Source organism: Cyprinus carpio, chromosome B25 (genome assembly GCF_018340385.1).
Source record: "Cyprinus carpio isolate SPL01 chromosome B25, ASM1834038v1, whole genome shotgun sequence".
Classification (NCBI taxonomy): Eukaryota; Metazoa; Chordata; class Actinopteri; order Cypriniformes; family Cyprinidae; genus Cyprinus; species Cyprinus carpio.
In genome coordinates, this window is record NC_056621.1 from 1,639,572 (window position 1) to 1,660,699 (window position 21,128).

The 21,128-nt window shown below is 34.6% G+C and overlaps 1 protein-coding gene across 1 annotated transcript in view; it reads left to right on the forward strand.

Annotated features, from left to right (window-relative positions):
- LOC109084770 (protogenin B-like) overlaps positions 1–20,330 on the forward strand; it is a 22,142-nt gene extending 1,812 nt beyond the window's left edge. Inside the window, 15 exon segments of the mRNA XM_042752792.1 lie at positions 1,350–1,509; positions 1,587–1,834; positions 3,555–3,719; positions 3,917–4,231; positions 8,388–8,573; positions 12,507–12,602; positions 14,055–14,241; positions 14,811–14,938; positions 15,196–15,393; positions 16,808–16,963; positions 17,919–18,033; positions 18,159–18,300; positions 18,482–18,598; positions 20,026–20,041; positions 20,080–20,330. Coding sequence (XP_042608726.1) covers positions 1,350–1,509; positions 1,587–1,834; positions 3,555–3,719; positions 3,917–4,231; positions 8,388–8,573; positions 12,507–12,602; positions 14,055–14,241; positions 14,811–14,938; positions 15,196–15,393; positions 16,808–16,963; positions 17,919–18,033; positions 18,159–18,300; positions 18,482–18,598; positions 20,026–20,041; positions 20,080–20,330 — 2,480 coding nt within the window.
- The last annotated feature ends 798 nt before the right edge of the window (positions 20,331–21,128 follow it).

Genomic DNA, 21,128 nt, shown 5'->3' on the forward strand with positions numbered 1-21,128 from the left:
CTTCATCTACAGAAGAAGTGAGTATAAGGTTTTTTTTTTTTTTTTTTTTTTATGAATCTTTGCAAATCACCTTTCCTAATAATGTGCTAGTTAGCAAGTTTCACAATAAATGCTGCTAAAGTTTACAGTTTCTCAGAGCGCGGCTCGGAAGAGAGGGGCGGGGTGAGCAGAGCTTATTTGCATTTAAAGGGACATGCAACAAAGGTGCTTGCTGTAAACAGAGCTGTTTTGTTGTTATAGACTTTTCATTAAGACCCTAAAGAATCATATCAAACTCTAGAAAATGGGCATCTGATGACCCCTTTAAGCCCTCGTCTAGCGATCCCAAAGCTCCAAATAGTAGTTAAACATCTAAAATGATCTTTATTTCTATGTGTTTCTGAGAGGAGTACCTTTTTCTTTTTTTGCTGCTTGCTTCTCGCGCTGCCGCTGGCTGATATATGAATTGCGCATATAAAGGCGCCTCCGCCAGCGCACAAAGATAGATAACTTTACAGATAACTATATTATCATATACTAGCCTTTTACACCAAGAGCAATAACTATATATCAGTGTTTATACCAAGAACGATAACATTAATGATACTAAACTATTTTGCCATTCACACGAAGAACAATAACTATATTTGCACCAATAACCATAACTATAGTGATAACTATAATGAAAACCATATGTGACCATGGATCACAAAACCAGTCATAAGGGTCAATTTTTTGAAATTGAGATTTATACATCATCTGAAAGCTGATTAATAATTAAGCTCTCCATTGATGTATGGTTTGTTAGGAGGACAATATTTGGCAGAGATGCTACTATTTGAAAATCTGGAATCAGAGGGTGCAAAAAAATAATAAATCAAAATACTGAGAAAAATCATCGCCTTTAATGTTGTCCAAATTAAGTTCTTAGCAATGCATATTACTAATCAAAAATTAGGTTATGATATATTTATGGTAGGAAATTTTCGAAATATCTTCATGGGACATGATCTTTACTCAATATCCTAATGATTTTTGCCATAAAAGAAAATTGGATCATTTTGACCCATACAATGTATTGTTGGCTATCGCTACAAATATACCTGTGCTACTTAAGACTGCTTTTGTGCTCCAGGGTCTCATATTAGCTTCCACACCAACTCACAATAACCTTCTTTTTATTGTAAGTGCATGCTGCAGATCTGTCGTTTACTGCTTGAGCAAGTCAGACAGATTCTGATTGGCCATCAATGTTTTGAAAGAGATTCCAACAATATATTTTATTTGTATTTATAGGTAACATTATAGTTGTTGTTCTTGGACAGTCCTGAAATCTTTGTTCTCACTGCATTTTCACTCGTTTTTCGCAGTTCCTCCGACTCTAGTAGAGAAACCAGAGAGTCAGACCCGACCCAGAGCTGGTACGGCCCGATTCGGCTGTCAGGCCGAAGGGACACCTGTTCCCCGAATCACCTGGTTTAAGAATGGTCAGGTGATCCACTCCAATGGACGCACCAAGATGTACAACAAGTACGTACAGATAAATACCTCTACTAAACATCATAATCTGTTCTAATACTGACATATGTCACTTCATTGTGTGCCAGTAAACTGGTGATAACCCAGATCATTCCGGAAGATGATGCCTTTTACCAGTGCCAAGCGGAGAACTCTCAAGGTTCAGTTGTGTCCACGTCCCGTCTCATTGTGGTGCTTTCGGAGGACCGTCCCAGCGCACCGCGTAACATCCATGCTGAAACCATCTCGAGTTCGGCCATCTTACTCGCGTGGGAGAGACCGCAGTACAATGCGTATAAAGTCATCGCCTACTCTATACACTACATGAAGTCTGAGGGTAAGCAGGGCTCCCAGCTGATTATGTCTAGTTTTATCCTCTTTCAACCCAGATACTGGTTGTCATAGGAAATTTTGCTGTTGAAAGTCATCACAAGTCTGTTTTCTAAATGCATGGTATAGATCTTATTATGAACAATTCATACGTGCATATGTTTTATTTATTTTTTTGACCTCATAATATCTTCATAATAAGTTATTTCTCTTTGGTGACGTATGCAGGACTTCTCCAATCATTTAGTCAGCTTAACTCTGTCTACTGCAAGCTGCTCACATTCAGATCTGCCCTCCATTTTTAAGTGCCACACCCCACATCTCAAACATCCAGTCAACAACAGATACATAGAGCCAAAGTACCACTTTGAAGGATTTTTTGACCCCAAAATGAAAATTTTGTCATTAATCACTTACCCCCATGTCATTCCAAACCCGTAAAAGCTCCATTTTGTCTTCGAGAACACGATTTATGAGATTTTGGATGAAAACCGGGAGGCTTGTGACTGTCCCATTGACTGCCAAGTAAATAACAGTGTCAAGGTCAAGGAAAGGTATGAAAGTTGTCGTCAGAATACTCCATCTGCCATCAGACGTGCAATCTGGGTTATATGAAGTGACGGGAACACTTTTTGTAAGCAAAGAAAACAAAAATAAATAACGACTTTATTCAATAATTCCTTTGTCAACAGTCTCCTCTGTGTCTCTCCATATCACCGTATGCTGCGTATGCTCTTCAGTATCATCCGCACCACAAGGATGCGCTGTTTTTCTTTCAAATCAAAGCTAAAATACATGTAGAAAACAGCGCATCCTTGTGGCGCGGATGATACAGAAGAGCATACGCAGCACACGGTGATATGGAGAGACACAGAGGAGACTGTTGACAAAGGAATTATTGAATAAAGTTGTTATTTTTGTTTTCTTTGCTTACAAAAAGTGTTCCCGTTGCTTCATATAACCCAGATTGCACGTCTGATGGCAGATGGAGTATTCTGACGACAACTTTCATATCTTTCCTTGACCTTGACACTGTTATTTATTTGGCAGTCTATGGGACAGTCTCAAGTATCCCGGTTTTCATCCAAAATATCTTAAATAGTGTTCCGAAGACGAACGAAGCTTTTACGGGTTTGGAACAACATGGGGGTAAGTGATTAATGACAAAATTTTAATTTTGGGGTGGAGTATCCCTTTAAGCTCCGCCCCTTTAAGCTCACACTCACCCACATCCACTTTTGAGTGCCTCGCCTATTTTTTAACATCCTATCAACAACCGATGCATAGAACCAAGCCCTGCCTTAAACTCTGCCCCTTCAAGCTCACACTCACCTGCCTTCACTTGGTTTTTGAAATAATTCATTGGGTTTGTGTTAGGAAGCCCCTCAGAGCAGGAAAGAAGGGAATTTTAGCAGGATTGTGTCTCTGTTCAGTATTTCTATTATCCTTAGAAAGAGACATGAGAAAAGGGGTGAAAAAACAAACATAGGAAACACTTCAACTTTTGGTCTGATTTTGTTTTCGGGAAACATTGCTATTGTGGTTAAAGAATGTTCAGAACTACATGGTTGTGTCTGGTTTCTATTCATTCAGTTTGCCCTCAAGAGAAAACTCAAATGTAATCTGCACCTGTAATCTAACTTGATACCAATCAAAGTGTGAGATCTCAATGGTCTCCAATATTGTGGAGAATTCTAATTGACTGATTATAGTATCTATACTCACAGGTCTAAACAATGAAGAGTATCAGGCTGTGATCGGGAATGACACAACCAGCCACATAGTGGATGATCTGGAACCAGCACGAAACTACACGTTTTATATCGTTGCCTACATGCCAATGGGTGCCAGTCGCATGTCAGGGCAGGTCACGCAGCACACTCTGGAGGATGGTGAGTCTGTGGACTTTTAGGAGGTGGTGAAGCAGAATATTGTGGATGGTGGTTATTTTGTGTTTTTTCAGAACTATTTAATTAATCTAATAAACACGGATCTCTGTCATTCCCTTGTCAAAAACCTTGTTTTAGATGATTCCCAAAAGTTACATTTCCCAGAACACTTTCCCGTCAAATGTGTTTTTGATCCCTAGTGCCCCTCCGTACCCCTGAGTTGAGCCTAACGAGTCGCAGTCCCACCGACATCCTAGTGTCCTGGAAGCCGCTTCCTCCCAAACTCAGCCGCGGACGTGTGTCTGCATACCGTCTGTCCTATCGTACTGCCACGGACGAGCAGATAATCTCTGCTGAGCTGCCCGTCCCAAGTCCAAACTGCACCCAGTACCTTCTGCAGGGTCTGCAGCCTGACACAGTCTATCTGATCCGCATGTCTGTGTCGACCCGAATGGGCTGGAGCCAACCGTCTGCCTGGAACTCCCATCGCACGCCCAAAACATCTAGCGCCACAGGTGAGAGGAGGGCTGGAGCCAACCGTTTGATTTGGATTATCATCCATTTGTTTTGTAATACTACTCCCTCAAAACGATGGAGGGTTTTTGCAGCGATGCCATAGAAGAACCAAATGTGACCCTGGACCACAAAACCAAAGGGTCAATAAATAATCTCTCCATTGATGTATGGTTTGTTAGGAGGACAATATTTGTCTGAGATACAACTATTTGAAAATCTGGAATCTGAGGGTGCAAAAAAATCTAAATATTGAGAAAATCATCTTTAAAGTTGTTCAAATGAAGTTCTTAACAATGCATATTACTAATCAAAAATTAAGTTTTGATATATTTATGGTAGGAAATTTACAAAATATATTCATGGAACATGATCTTTACCTAATATCCTTATGATTTTTGGCATAAAAGAAAAAACGATAATTTTGTCCCAAACAGTGCATTGTTGGCTATTGCTACAAATATGTGAATCATTAGGATATTAAGTAAAGATCATGTTCCCCTGTTTTAGTAAATCGTAGCTACATCGTAATAATTAATTCCCTTGATTTAGTAAATCGTGGCCATGTCGTACTAATTCATTTCCTCACTTTAGTGAATTAGTATGGCGTGGCCACAATTTACAAATTAGGGATCAAATTAGTTTAATCGAGGCCACATCATACTAATTATCCCCTCATTTCAGTAAATTGCAGCCACGTCATACTAATTTGATCCATCGTTTTAGTAAATCGTGGTCACGTCATAATACTAATTCGTTTCCTTGTTTTAGTAAATTGCGGCCATGTTGTACTAATTCATTCTCTTTTTTTTAAAATAAATTGTGGCCACATCATAGTAAGTTGTTCCCTTGTTTTAGTTAATCGCGGCCCGTTAGTACTAATTTGTTGACAGTTTTAGTAAATCGTGACCATTTCACGCTAATTCATTCCCTCATTTCAGTAAAATGTGGCCACGCTGTTGTTTCCTTGTTTTAGCAAATTGCGGCCAAGTCGTACTAATTACAGTAGTTCCCTTAGTTTAGTAAATCACCTTTGGTGGAATGAAAAGGTTCCATAGCAGTTAAAAAAACTCTTCTTGGGATCATCGATGCCAATAAAGAACCTTTATTTTTAAGAATGTAGCATATGTAGCAATCTTGAATACCTTAGCAAATGCATAGCAACATCCTAGCAACCAGCCACAACTTTTTGGCATTCTGGCAGCGGGTTCTGCATGATCAACTCACCACTCATTTTCTTCAGAAGAAATTGAGTTTTATTCAACACTGCTTTCAGAAAAGGTCCGACAATCTCTGTAAGCCGCTGAAGTGGGCAGCTCAGACTGTGACAGATGCATTTGGCTTTCAGGATTTGGCTTTGTTCCGGCATTCTGTTTGTTACTCGATGACCCTTGACCCGGCTGTCAGTTAGGAGTTGAGGGACGGCTCAGTTTCAGGGCATAAAGGGATCGCACTAGGCAGCCTAAAGAATAGACCTGTTTCAGAAAGACGAAAGTGACTGGTCCCCAAAATGGCCTTTATTTTCTCTTTCAGCCTTTTCTGATGGATATTTGCTCTACCGGATCTTTCTGTTATGTTTAGTTAGACGGACTGAGAGTGATTTTAGAGTGATTGTCTGGTTTGAAAATAGAAAGTTTTGGGATTGAATATGGGCTTTATGGGGAAAAGGGGCTCTAAATTTGAGTGGCTGAAAGGATCTTATAATGAACTCATCAAAGCCTTAATAATTAAAATTGACTTGAATTGATGATGGGAATGTCACTGGTTGAGATGTTGTGTTGAAACTGATGGTTTCTATCTATCCTTGACTCTACTGCCCTAAGCATTGTTACTTTGAGTCGGATCCTACATGTTTCCACTTTGGAAAATTGGCTCAAGATAGTGAAGCAGAAACCACGTGCAGTTTAAGAAAGTAAATTGGATGTGTCTCTCTCTGAACTGTAATGTTTTATTCTTTAAGTAGGACACCTGAGAATTGCTGTGTTACTGATGGAAATATGGCGTTGCATATGTTATTAACAGATCTGCTGAACATGATCTGCTTACTGATGAAACAATGACAATGAACAACTATGATATCACATTGCCGAAAAACTTTGATTCCAACCTAATGTTCTGACAGTTTGAACTCTGAGTCAAGTCACATTGATTTAAAGCACAGTCACAGAAATATGTTGCGTAATGATGCTTTACATTCTGTAAAGTCTTCATTTAGCATTTGCATTTAAAGCTTTATTCAGAAAAAGTTATAACTTTTATAAAAATGTTCTTTATTAATACATTTCTGTGTTTTTATTTTGCATGATTTATCAAGGCAAGACAAATTTATTTATTATTAGGGATGCACGATATTTAATTTTTGCCGATATCCGATATGCCGATAATTTTCAACTCATTTTGGCCAATTGCCGATACCGATATATAATATATATATATATTATTTAAATTTGGTCAGTTTTAACATGAACTTACATGTTAGAATTAAATATACAATAATGAAATTCTTTTATAATGACAGTATAATGAAGATTTGAAAAAAAAACTATATGTATATTAATCAATGCAATTTTTTTCAGAAAGATGCAGTGGTAACTTTAACATTATATTTTATGATTTTAAATTTGTAAATCGTTTAAAGCAAAAGAGTTTTAAAAAATTCTGAAAATCTTTTAGAGCTCATAATTTGTGTATAAAAAATTTAACACATGATATTACAATATTAAAACATGATTACAAATAATGAATAAATCAGTAGGCTAAATATTAAATGATTTAATTACATTATTTTACATGTAAGCTGTAGCTTTTGACCTTTAAATCAAAACATACTCATGATTTTATGGCATCACAGTCTAAATATTATTTGTGTATTGTGCTTTCATTTTATTAGAAGTAGGCCGACAGCGCCCCCACTGAATTACTACTCCTTAAGGACCCCGGGGAGGCTCCCACTGCTGCCTCTGCGCATTAATGTTTACTCTATCATACACCAAACACATTCTGTACCTGCATTCTCAGTTTAAATGCAGCGATTCAAAACACTGAATCCAGTCACCATTCAGGCAAACCTTTGCTTCAAGAATTAGCCACAATGCTGAGTTAATGTATTCCTCTTATCGGCAAGATATATCGGCATCATTTTTCATATCGGGCTGATGCCGATATTTACATTTAAAGCCATTATCGGCCGATACCGATATTGGTCCGATAATATTGTGCATCCCTGTTTATTATGTTATTTTTTTTTTATAGGACAATTCATGCAAATAATTAAAACTGGTTTACTAAATAATCGTAAAAGGTTAAACAGGAAAGGAAATAGCAGATATGAGAAATTATGGATTTTAAATGTATTGAAAAAGTTATTCTAAACAAAAGTTATTTGAAAAAAATAGTAATAATAATTTTGTGAAATCAATGTCGCCTGGCCAGGGAAAATGGGATTAACTTTAATATTAATATAATTTAATATTTAAGTTAAGTTATTTTATATTTATATAAAATCCACAAAGTAGCAGTAGTATTTAAAGCTTCATTTAGAAAAAAAAGTATTTAAAAGTATTTTATAAACTTTTTCTTTCTTAATAAATGTATGTTTTTGTTGTGCTTGATTCATCAATGCATGACAAGGTGAGTTTATTTATTATGCAATTTATAAAATGTACATTTCGTACAAATAATCATTCAAATTGGTATGCTAATGTTCATAAAAGGTTCATAGGGATAAAAAATAGCACAAAAATAGAAATGAAAATCGAAAAAGTTATTATAAACAAGTTATTCAGAAAAAATATTTAAAAAAATTTGTTAACTTATTTTCTCTGCTGTAGAAGTCAAGGTCATCTGGGCAGGGAAATGAGGTTTAGCTTTAATATTATTATAATTTAATATATAATATAAGTTATTTAATTTTATAACTTAACATCCACAATTTCACTTTCAATTTCACTCCAAAAACGTCATGTTATGAATATTAAATGCACTTTTTCTAGCCATAAATGTATGTTGTGGGCTTGTCGCAGTGCTGTTTGAAAGTTATTAATCATCGGTATTACTGGTCATTTTTGCCTGGCTTACAATTTTTCCCCAGAAAACATACAGGTGTATTTTTACTGTCTAATCTGTACAGTAGTTGATGTTTTGAGTCTTTTTGATTGTTTTGTGTGTGTGCAATCCTTGAGCTTGAACCTCTGAACTGCACCTCGGTGACGGTCCGCTGGCATCTGGCTCCCAGCGACGCCGTCATCCAGGGATACAAGCTGTCTTTGCACCCAGACGGCCAATCAGAGGACTCGGTTCTCCAGCTGCCCCCACATGACCACCAGCACACCGTCACCGGACTCAGTGAGTGACACACTTGCAGCTCTCGGTTAAGACATGTATAGCTTAACCCTCTATGGTATGCATTATGTTCTTCAAACCATGATTTTTTTTTTTCAAGTTTTTATTACATGAAATAGCTTCAATTATAAAGATTAAAACTGATTTTCTGAAAAAGAGTTGCTGTGGCTCAGTGGTAGAGCATTGCGTTAGCAGCGTAAGTCGCTTTGGATAAAAGCGTTTGCTAAATGCATAAATGTAAATAAATGTAAAGTAAAAAAAAGGTGAGGGGGGTATTTAGGAAAACGTTGACATATGGCAGTGTACCACAATGGAAAATAACGAAAAATGCTTTTTTTTTTTTTTTAATTGATGCATCTAATCTTAATTTCCTTTAAAATCTGCCACAGATTCATGCACACACACACACACACACACACACACTCATCGTTAGTCATCCTCTTTGTCTTCACATGAAAGAGCCAATTCTGCACTCTTGCCCTTTCCGTGAAATATTGCTGTATTCATTTTCTGAAAAGAATTAGTAAATTTCTTATTCATACAACCATACATCAAAAAACACTTAAAATAAATAAATAACTGCAATCATATTATTGATGTTACTATCTATAAAATATCCCAATGGGGAAATACATTACTTCAATTCCACATAATGTAATGCAAATGATGTCTCTTACTGAAAACCCATGAAAATGTGTTTTTTAAAAAAGGCTATCAAAGCTTTTTTGGACATTATTTTACGTGGACATACATTCTGCATCATGACGTCAAATGGTTGCACTCGGTGCGCTCACAATTATGAGTTTATATCTCGCAGTTTGGAGGTTTCTTCTCAGATTTATACATTTATTTCCCACAATTTAATTAGCTTTTTTTTCATGCAACTGCGAGTTTATATCTCACAGGTCTTCTCAGAAATGCTAGTTTATATCAAGCAAACAAGACTTCTTCTGAGTTTGTATCTTGCATTTCACACTTATGAGGGAAAAAGACAGAATTGTGCAAAAAGAAGTTGATATTGCCTTGATTTATTTTGTAATGGAAATAAGCTTTCGTACATTCTAGTCTAAAATACCTGCTTAAGACAACTAGACGTGTACATTTGATTAATCTAAAACGAGGAATCAGCTCGACGTGTTTTGAGAAGTCATTGTTATGTTGAGAAATCAACATATTTTTTACTTGTGTGGAAACCTAAAACTTTTTTTTAGTTTAAGTTTGTGTTTCGTCGATTTCTCCAGTAATCAGTAATTGGTCTTCTTCTGCTGGCACTTCTGCTCGGGTCGCCCTGTCCGTACGCTTTGTACGTGTCACGCAGCTTCCCCTCAGGGTCAGAGGTCACGGCCCAGATGTCTCCCTCCAGCTTTCCCAGCATTCTCTCTGCCCGTCTATTGTGTTTGGGTTTAAGGTCTGCCAGAGGCCCGTGAGAGCGACCCTCCCCCGTCACCCTACAGCTGGACACTTACCACCAACAAAGGATTCTGGGATTGGACTGAACTGGGCAGAAGTGACCAAAGAGCAAATTCGAGTGAAACTGTTAGAATTGGTTAGAGTTAGACTAATACTTGATGGGAGATAAATCCTAAAACTTACATTTTTAAAGAAAATTATTAAAAGTCATTTGACTACAATTTCCTTATAGATTTTTATATATAGATATAGAATTATACTGGGGAATACATTTTCTAATTTTCTTAGACAATGGATAATTTGTAATGGGGAATAAGTGTTTTATTAAGATTTTCATAAAGAACATTTTATCTTTTGTAGTGGGAAATGAATACATTTTCTAATTATCTTAGAAAACATCTACATTTTTAAAATGGGAAATATATCTTAATTCACTTTTAAAAAAAAAATTAAGAACATTTGAGTAATTTACCTATCATTTCTAAATTTTAACTGGGAAACTAATTTTCTTAGAAAATATCTAACTTTTAAAATAGCATATAAAGCTTAATTTACCTCAAACTTAATTTTTAAAGAATATTTGTGATTAATTTGTTTAGGATTTCCATATAGATAAAAACGTTTTACCTATCTGTTTTTTGTTTTGTTTTGTTTTGTTTTGTTCTTTTAACTGGGAAATAAATACATTTTCTAATATTCTTAGAAAATATATATATTTTTTTAAATAACAAATAAAGCTTAATTTACCTAAAACTGAATTTTTAAGACTATTTATGATTAATTTGGTTAGATGGTAATGTTTTACCTATCTATTTTTTCTTTTTATTTAATTTTTTACTGGGAAATAAATACATTTTCTAATTTTCTTTGAATATGTTTAATACTTTAAATACAAAATAAATCTTAATTCACTTAAAACTTACATTTTCAAGAACATTTGTAAGTAATTTGATTTATATCTATATTTCCATATAGATATAAATGTTTTATCTTTCTAATATTTTACTGGGAAACTAATAATATTTAACATTTTCTTAGAATATTTATTTGAGCATTTCCAATTATTTAAATGGGGGATAAATCTTAATTTACTTTTTTAAATTCATTTTTAAATAAAATATATGAGTAATTTGAATAGGATTGTCATATATAGTAGATCTTTAACTTTCTATTTAAAAAAAAAAAAAACTATGGAACTATCATGGAATATGAATTTGAACTTCAATTTGATCAACATGTGTAAACACTGATTTTTTTTTTTTTTTTTTTGGTTTCCTCAGAAATGAAAGACTTAACATTCAGCATTATTTCAGGGCCTGTTTTTTTTTTCAAACTAGTGAAGTTTTATCGGTCCCCGGCCCCAGACCTCTGGCCTGTGGCGGTGCCCTCTGACCTCTGACATGACCTCTCAAAGCCCCCAGCACTGCACACACTGATCAGCTCTTCACATTCACTCCACTCTTCAGGCTGACTGATGTAAACCTAGATAAGTTTCCAAACACGTGCATTCAGAGACCGGCGCGTCTTAGGGGCATTTTAGCAATGCATTAACTTTTCTGAAAACAAATTCCAGATGAAAATGCACACACTGGATCAACATTTGCATGCTTTCACGTGATTCTGCAACATTAATGGTTGACCTTTTTACTGAAATAAATGAAATATGTGTTTCTGTGACTTTGGTGTTACCCTCTAGACAGCAAAGCATTATTTGCATAAATTAAATGACCTATATTTCTCTGGGCTGAGTCACAGCTCCACCTAGTGTCTGTGTGATGCACTGCACATTACAAATCTGTTCAAGCAGACACAGGCACTTTAATTATTTTATCATGTCAGAAGTACATTTTTATTATGAATTAGGCCTATTATTATTAATTTTTTTTTCTCAGACCCCAGAATGAAGTATCATGTTAGCTTTTAGAACTAATACTGCAATGTCAACCATGTAGTTTTATCTCTTTAAGCCTTTTGTATAATTTCACATGACTTGACATTACTGTATATGCGGTGCTTCAGATGTTTTATTATGTATTATTATGTTGTTCTACAAACCCCAGAGCTATTTGTGAAACTGTTAGCATTCGGCGTTAATTCCTTAACAGCCATTTAGTTTATGAAAATGAAATTTTGCTAAATTTATAAAACAGAATGACTATTTATTTTATTTTGTATTTATATGATTAATGTTGTCCTACAGATTTCAGGGTAAAGTACTATGGTAAACAGTTAGCATTCAGTGTTAATACGTCCATTTACTTTTAACTCTTTAAGACCTTTTTTGTAATTTTCCATAAAAAATTTTTTTTAAATTAAATTAAATGAGGTACTTTAGTTGTTTTATTATCTGTTGCTATATATGATTTAAATTAATCTACAGACCTTTTGAGTGAAGTACCATGAAATACTGCTAATATCTTATTGTCAGACATTTAAGACCCTTTTAAATAAACAGTTCAGAAAACGTATGATTATATGAGGTACGTCATGCATTTTCTTAAGTACTGGATTGATGTTGTTTTGCAGACCCCAGAGTGAAGTACCATGTGAAACTGCTAGCGTTCAGTGCTAATGGAGACGGCTATCAGGCCCATCAAACGGTCAACACTCCAGGCTGTCCATGTAAGTGTTCAGAAACACTCAAAAACTGAACTCGAAAAAGCTAGAAAAGCTTCAAAGCAATCTTCACTGTTAGCATGAAAAACATAGAAAGACAAGCTAACATAAACACTGATATTTACCTTTGTGAAAAAGAGCTGTTTAATTGTGCACTGTAGTGTACTTCAAATCTTAAAAGTGTATTTGCAGCTATTTCAGTAGCATATTAAGTCCACTTAAGTGCATTTCAAGAGATACTTTCATGACTGTTTCTTAACACACTTTGTAATTTACTTTAAAGAACATTTAAAATCATTAGGGTTTTAATAAGCTTTGTTGTGCTTTTTGATGCGGTGACTAACATACTTAAGCACATACTTAAGAACTTGATTATGATTTTTTCTGTATTTGATACTATATTTAAAGTGAATATACTTTACATGTACTAAATTGCAACTTCATTACAAATTACAAATGTATTTAAATACATGACATACACATTAAATAGAAATTACATTAAAGTGTTTTTAAATATTTGTCTTACTTATTTTAGTCTTGTTATTCAGTAAAATATCTTAAATCAACATACATTTAACTTGAGACACAAAATGACTTGAGATATTAAGTATCATTTTCTGACAAAATGTATCCAAACTCAGTGAGTTTATGCTTAAAATGAGAACAAATGTCTGCCAACAGGGTCAGAAAAATAATATTGATTTCCCTTTATTTTTTTCTGACCCCATTTTTTCTTGTTTTATGCATGAACTCACTTAATTTTATATAAATTTTTCAAAAAACAAAACTTACTATTTTAAGTAATTTTGAATCTTGAGTGTTACAGATATTTGTATATATTTTGTCAGAAAATGAGACTATATCTCAAGTCATTTTGTGTCTCGTGCAAATCTATCTTGATGTATGAATGTTGAGATATTTTATTGAATCACAAGACAAAAGTTGATATGTTTGACATGTTAATGTAATTTCTATTGAGATTTGCATGTCATGTATTTAAACATATTTGTATTAAATATAAGTTGCATGTAAAATATATCAACTTTAAATATTTTGTCAAATAATACACTGCAGTTAAAGTTATAATTAATGAGATCATTTCTGCAGTACATTCGGCGGTACTTTAACCATATTTCAAAAACAATACAAGTAATTATGAAGATGTACTTAAGTGGGTCAAAAAGCACTTTCAAGTTCAGCTGCTTACAATTAATATATGCAAACTTCTACATTTTCATTAACTTGTGAACAACATGCAATTAAGTGTAAAAAAAAAACAGTTCGCACTTAAGTATATTGTTGTTATTTAGATGTTAAGTACTCTTTTTGAAAGTGTACCTCTTTTCTCAAAGATGAGCTAATGTTCCGGTTTAATCCTCTCATTTCAAGCTGTTTGAAGGCATTGTCTTGTGAGCTGAAGCTTGGATGTGTACTTAAGTGTGTCTCTGTGTCTGTCAGCCGCACCGCACCGGCGTCTGGCTGCGCTGCCGTCTCCTGACCACATCCACGCTACAGCGGAGAGCTCCTCGGAGGTCAGTCTGAGCTGGGGCCGCCCTGCCTTCAGTTCTGGAAAACCGGTCAGTTACTCCATCCGCTACGGGCCCCTGAGTCCCTCCGACGCCACAGCCATGCGCTACGTCCAAACGTGAGTGCTCCTTCATCACTACAGGCTTGACCTCAACAGCTATTAATTAGCTCAGGGATCAGATGAGACCGTGGAGCACAAAACCAGTCTTACGTGTCTATTTTTTTTTTTTAAACTGAGATGTATACATCATCTTAAAGCTGAATAAATAATCTCTCCATTGATGTATGGTTTTGTTAGGAGGACAATATTTGTCTGAGATACAACTATTTGAAAATCTAGAATCTGAGGGAGCAAAAAAATCTAAATATTGAGAAAATCACCTTTAAAGTTGTTCAAATGAAGCTCTTAGCAATGCATATTACTAATCAAAAATTAAGTTTTGATATATTTATGGTAGGAAATGTACAAAATTTCTTCATGGAACATGATCTTTTTATTTAATATAACCAATGATTTTTGGCATAAAAGAAAAATGGATAATTTTGACCCATACAATGTATTTTTGGCAATCACTACAAATAAACAAAAAGATTTCAGATGATGTATAAATCTTAATTTCATCAAACTGACCCTTATGCCTGGTTTTGTGGTGCATGGTCTCCATATGTGTGTTTGTCTTTCTCCAGCTCTGAGCAGACAGTAACGGTGAAGGGTCTCCGGCCGAACACACGTTATGAGTTTGCGGTGCGTCTTCATATGGATCAGATGTCCAGTCCCTGGAGCGCCTCCGTCTATCACCGGACTCTCCTGGAAGGTACTGGAAGATACTATTATACTGTTCATCCCTATTCCCATTAAATTTTTAATTTTAAGATTTAATTTAAAGTTTTAATCAGTTTGTTTTGTCTTTTTGACATTTTTATTAGTTTTGTCTTGTTTTTTTTTATATAATTTTATTATTCGGTTTTAGTTATTTTAATATATCAAGTTGAACTACATGAAATAAAATAAACTGAAATAAAAATTAAATTCTAAAAAAAGTTTCAAGTAAAGTAGATGTTTTTTACTGAGCCCTGGATGTTTTTCCCGGCAGCCCCGTCGTCTCATCAAGTTGAACGTCCGTCCGAGTGAGTCTGATCGAGGAGGACACGGCGCTGGTGTCCTGGAAGCAGCCGGATCAGCCGGACCTGTCCGTCACACACTACACCGTGCTGTACGCCTCGCAGAGCTCCTGGCTCGCCGGAGAGTGGCAGGTCCTTCAGAGAGAAGGTGAGCAGGGTTCCCACGGGGCATGGAATTTCTAGAATTTTATGGAATTTCTGGAATATTATGGAATTTCTGGAATATTATGGAATTTCTAGAATTTTATGAAATTTCTGGAATATTATGGAATTTCTGGAATATTATGGAATTTCTAGAATTTTATGAAATTTCTGGAATATTATGGAGTATTATGGAATTTCTGGAATATTATGGAATTTCTGGAATATTATGGAATTTCTAGAATTTTATGAAATTTCTGGAATATTATGGAATTTCTAGAATTTTATGGAATTTCTGGAATATTATGGAATTTCTGGAATATTATGGAATTTCTAGAATTTTATGAAATTTCTGGAATATTATGGAATTTCTGGAATATTATGGAATTTCTAGAATTTTATGAAATTTCTGGAATATTATGGAATATTATGGAATATTATGGAATTTCTGGAATATTATGGAATTTCTAGAATTTTATGAAATTTCTGGAATATTATGGAATTTCTGGAATATTATGGAATTTCTGGAATTTTTTGGAATTTCTGGAATATTATGGAATTTCTAGAATTTTATGGAATTTCTGGAATTTTATGGAATTTCTGGAATATTATGGAATTTCTAGAATTTTATGAAATTTCTGGAATATTATGGAATTTCTGGAATATTATGGAATTTCTGGAATATTATGGAATTTTCAAAGGTCTATTCCAGAGATTTGAATGTCAGGGAATTAAAAAAATAAAAATTGTCCAAGTCATGGAATATCAGGGAGGGATTTTTGTTTGTCGCTTTAAATTTTAGTTTCCATTTATCAAAATGTCATTTTTCTGTACTGTTTTTTTTATTGTTTTGTTTCAAGAGTCTTGCCTATTGTTATAGTTAGGCCGCTGTTTTTCAGAGCCATTTTATTCCATTTCTGTTTGTCAGCTGCCGATCACTGAAGTCAAATGCAGTCAGCAGGCTGTACCTGTTAACTAAGAGCTTTGGCTACAAAATGACCAAAGACTGGGTGTTGAAAGTAGATGACAGAAAAGCAAAAACTAAGGGCGTTCTTTTAACAATCTAAGCGCATGGTCTAAAGGAGCACTCAGGACATGTCTGAATCCATTTTTGCTAGTTTAACGATAGGGGAAAAATGCTCGGCGCACCCAGCGCATGGTCTATTCTAATGCATGCAATGACTATACATTATGACATGTAGGCATTTTTATCATTTTATTATTTTTTATTATCTTATAGGCATTTTTTATTATTTTATTATCTATCATTTTTTCATTAGGTGTTTATGTAGCCTACACAATATTAATCTTTTACATTGTAATCCTCTAATTTGTAATATTTGGCGTGTTTGTGTGCTGCTCAGAGTTGATGCTGAGATGTATTCATGTGTCAGCTGAATTCATCTCTCGCTGGCTTTCAGGCACAAACACGATGGCTCTTCTGGAGAAGCTGGAGTCGGGAAACGTTTACCTGGTGAAGATCTCGGCCTCTAACCAGGCGGGAGACGGCCCCTTCTCCAGCACCGTAGAGCTGCGGCTCACCAGTAAAACACACCACAGTCACGCAGAGAAGACAGGTACACCTCACACATGTACATAATATCTTCATGGAACATGATCTTTACTTAATATCCTAATGATTTTTGGCATAAAAGAAAAATCTATAATTCTGACCCATACAATGTATTGTTGTCTATTGCTACAAATATACCTGTGCTACTTATGACTGCTTCTGTGCTGCAGGGACACATATGTGTTTTACACTACAGTAGGGAAATTTCAAAAAAACAATAATTCTTTCCTAATTTCTACACGTGAAAAGAGATATTTTGAATTTGGACTGCATATTTTAAACTGTTAACTGTCAGAAATTCACATACTGCACTTTAAGCTTTTTATTTTATTTTATTTGACAGTAGAGCTTTTTATTTTGAAGCTCCCGCTTCAGTGGGACACAGGCTTACAAAAACACATCTCACTGCAATCATAAATATAGTGAGACGCTGTAATCATCTGCTGCTAAAAATAAAGCCTAACTAAACTAAAGGAGCTGACTGCATTCTTTCAATGTAAACGGAGCCGTTCTGACACCAGATCACGAGCTGATCATCTGAACGAAGTGAGCGCTTCACTTTGAAACACAGACTTGATGAAGAGATTCAGCTTATTGTGCTTTCAGTCTGAGTTCGTTCGACAGACGCTGTGCTAAAGCATAAAGACCAAAACATAACTTTACAGACTTCTTATGGTAGAATAAGACATTTAAATATATTTTAAAAACTAAACTTTTTGCACGGAAGACCTACTGTTTCATATCTTCATGTGACCACAATAATATCGAAACAATTATGTTATAATATCGCAATATTAATAATATAGTCACATCCCTAATAATATATATAATTATATAACAAAATACTTTATAAAATAAAATATCATTTAAATTATTTACCTATTTAATACTGCAATTGTAACAAAAATATGTTTTGTATATTTTAATCAATTTATATACTATTTTTGCTTTGTTTATAGCCGGCCTGTCCCACATGGATGAGAAGTCCATGAGCGGCATCATCGCTGGCGTGTGCATCGCTCTGTCCTGCATCATCCTCTGCATCTTCATCCTCCTCAGCAAGAGCACAACACAGTGTGGATTCTTCATCATCATCATCTTTTTTGTTGTTGAAGAATAGTAGACAAAACTAGATGGGAAATAAATGAGGATGATGTCCATGACTTGTAGCCACGATCTAAAATGATGTTTTCTTTCAGCAGGAAGTCAGCTTCCTCAAAGATGATTGGACAGGTTAGGAATGATGTCATGCGTAGTGGTGCTTCATCAGCCAATCAGCAGCAGGCGGAGAACGCGGAGGTTCTGCTGCCGATGATGAGGACGCACTTCATTGATGCCAAAGTAAGAGTCTGTTTATTATTATATTATTCAGCAACGTGCAATGAAATGACGTGCAAAGATTAGGCATAAATTAATATTTAAATATTAAAAAAGTTATATTTTATTTTATTTTATTATTATTTTTTTTTTTTTTTTTTTTTTTTAATTTATTAGGTTTAAAATACATGCTGTTTGTTTTCAGGGAGGAACAAATTTAATGATAAACCACGCTGGACCAATAATGAGTGACGCTCAGAGCAAACGGAAACAAAGGAGCATATTTAATAATAATCAGAAGTCTAATGAAAATAAAAGCAAGGTGAGTAACAGAGATAAATGCTTTTTTTCCGCAATTTGTTTCAATTCTGTGTGTGCGGTGTGTATCTGTATCCAAGTCAAATTTGCATTACGAGTCAACAAGAAACGCTTAGCTTTTTTATATTTTCATTTTAACTTGGTTAATTTTTAGGAATTTTGTTTTTTTTTATTTTTAATATTTATGTTTAAGTTACTATATTTCAGTTTTAGTTCCATTTTAGTTTTTATTTATTTCCTAAATAAATAAAAATAAATAAATATCTATTATATATTTATAAGTTATAAATAATAATTATAAATAAATTTTTTTTATTAGCTTTTTTATTTTATTTCAGCACTGTTGTAACAAACGTGTTTAATAGTTTTAGTGTTAGCTGATGATATTGACAATTGGTGACACATCTCTTAATCAAACAGAATATTAATAAGAAAAATATAAAACATTCAGCTTAGACTTGTAACTTGTTTAAAGTCGATATGAAACGGTGTTATTTAAGTATCATTGAGATTCTATTATAGTTTTCACTTAGAGTCCTCATTTTAAAGATTTTAGTTTAAAGATTTAGTAATTTTGTTTGGAGGTTTTTTTTCCTATATATAATTTTATTTGTTTTATTTCCAATTTTAACTTTTATTTTTTTTTACATTTTAGTAATTTTGTTGTGTGTTCGTCATATTGATTAATTTTTGCTTTTCTGTAATATGTCAATAAGTTTTTATTCATTTTTATTATCAGTTTTAATTTTTATTTTATTTTCTGTTTTTTTATTCGATAAATATATATATTATCTATATATATATATATATATATATATAATATATTTTTATTTTTTATTTTTTAGTTATTTTAGTACTAACTAAAGTTCAACTAAATATAAATGAGCTAAAATTAAAAAAAAAATTTTGTATTTGATTTTATTTCATTGAATGTTTATTTTATTTCAAGGTTATTTTTTTTCGTTTTAGTAAACTAGAACAACCCTGATATGAAATATTAAATTTAGATAATATATGTGTGTGTACTTATGCATATATAAATACACACATCTGCATGTATATATTTAAGAAAAATATATAGTTAAGTTTATACATTTAAAATATTAATAAATAATATCATCCATTATATGAATATAAATATATTTTTTCAAAATATATACTGTATGTGTGTATTTATATATGCATAATAAATATACACACTACACACACATATATTATGCAAACAAAAACTCTTATTTTGGATGTGATTAATCATTTGACAGCACTAATAATCGTTTTATATTTACATTTATGCATTTAGCAGACGCTTTTATCCAAAGCAACTTACAGTGCATTCAGGCTAACATTTTTTTTACCTAACATGCCACCATATTAATATTAAAGTTGTAATATTTTGTCATGTTTTGAGCTCTGATGTTTGTATTGACACAGATGGAGGATCCCGCTGGTCTTATGAAGTGGGGAAGACGGTTCTGCGTTACGAAGACGAGCAGTCGCGAGTCTATTGTCCTCTCGGGGAGTCGGAGAGTTCACAGACCAGCGGCGCAGACTCGGGAAACTTCTCTCACGATGAGACGGACACCAGCAATCCTAACAGATCCTCGGACAGATCCAACGACGGCGAGACGTTTTCAAACGAACGCATCGCGAGCATCTGCGCGCACATTCCAGACGAAACGCCACCGATATCTCCCTCCCACCTTCAGTTCACAGCGCTTTCACCTGTCAGTCTGTGAATGGGCGTGGCCTGCCAGTCATGTGAGTGGGTGTGGCCTGTCAGTCATGTGAGTGGGCGTGGCCTGTCAGTCATGTGAATGGGCGGTGGGCGGGCCAGTCAGTCTGTGAGTGGGCGTGGGCTGCCTGTCAGTCATGTGAGTGGGCGTGGCCTGTCAGTCATGTGAGTGGGCGTGGCCTGTCAGTCATGTGAGTGGGCGTGGCCTGTGATTCCAAGGCCTATAAATACAGTTTGCAGCTTTTCCTCAGGATCAGATCAGTGATCTGGACGTTTGCGCCAAAAACCTCAACGGTTTGAGAGTTTGAATAGCTTTATGAAGTCGCAGATGCTCTGTTGGCTTTAACAAACTTGCACAGCCTTTCCTAATAACTTTCCCTTCCCGGCCGGACCTCCGCGTTTCTCACAACGTCCCAAAGATGAAGGTCCTGGAGCGGTCTGAAGCCGTTCATGAACCGTGTCAGATGAATGTGTTTCCTATCAGCGCCGATGAATGTTTTGAAGAACGCCTGATGTGCTTTATACAGACGGACGAGTGTTTTCTGTTTGTTTTTGATCATGACAGAGACGGAGTTTTGTTCTGCTGTCTCTCTACCTCATATTTCTGATGACGCTCGTCCTCAATCTCGTTTCTATTGTTTTGATATGAACACTGAACACGTTTGACGTTTATAATCCAAAGAGTCTAATGAAAATGGGTGACACTTTACGTCAAGGTTTCATTTGGTAACTAAATCAGTTAACATGAACTAGCAATGAACAATAATTCAACAGCATTTATTAATCTTAATTAGTGTTATTC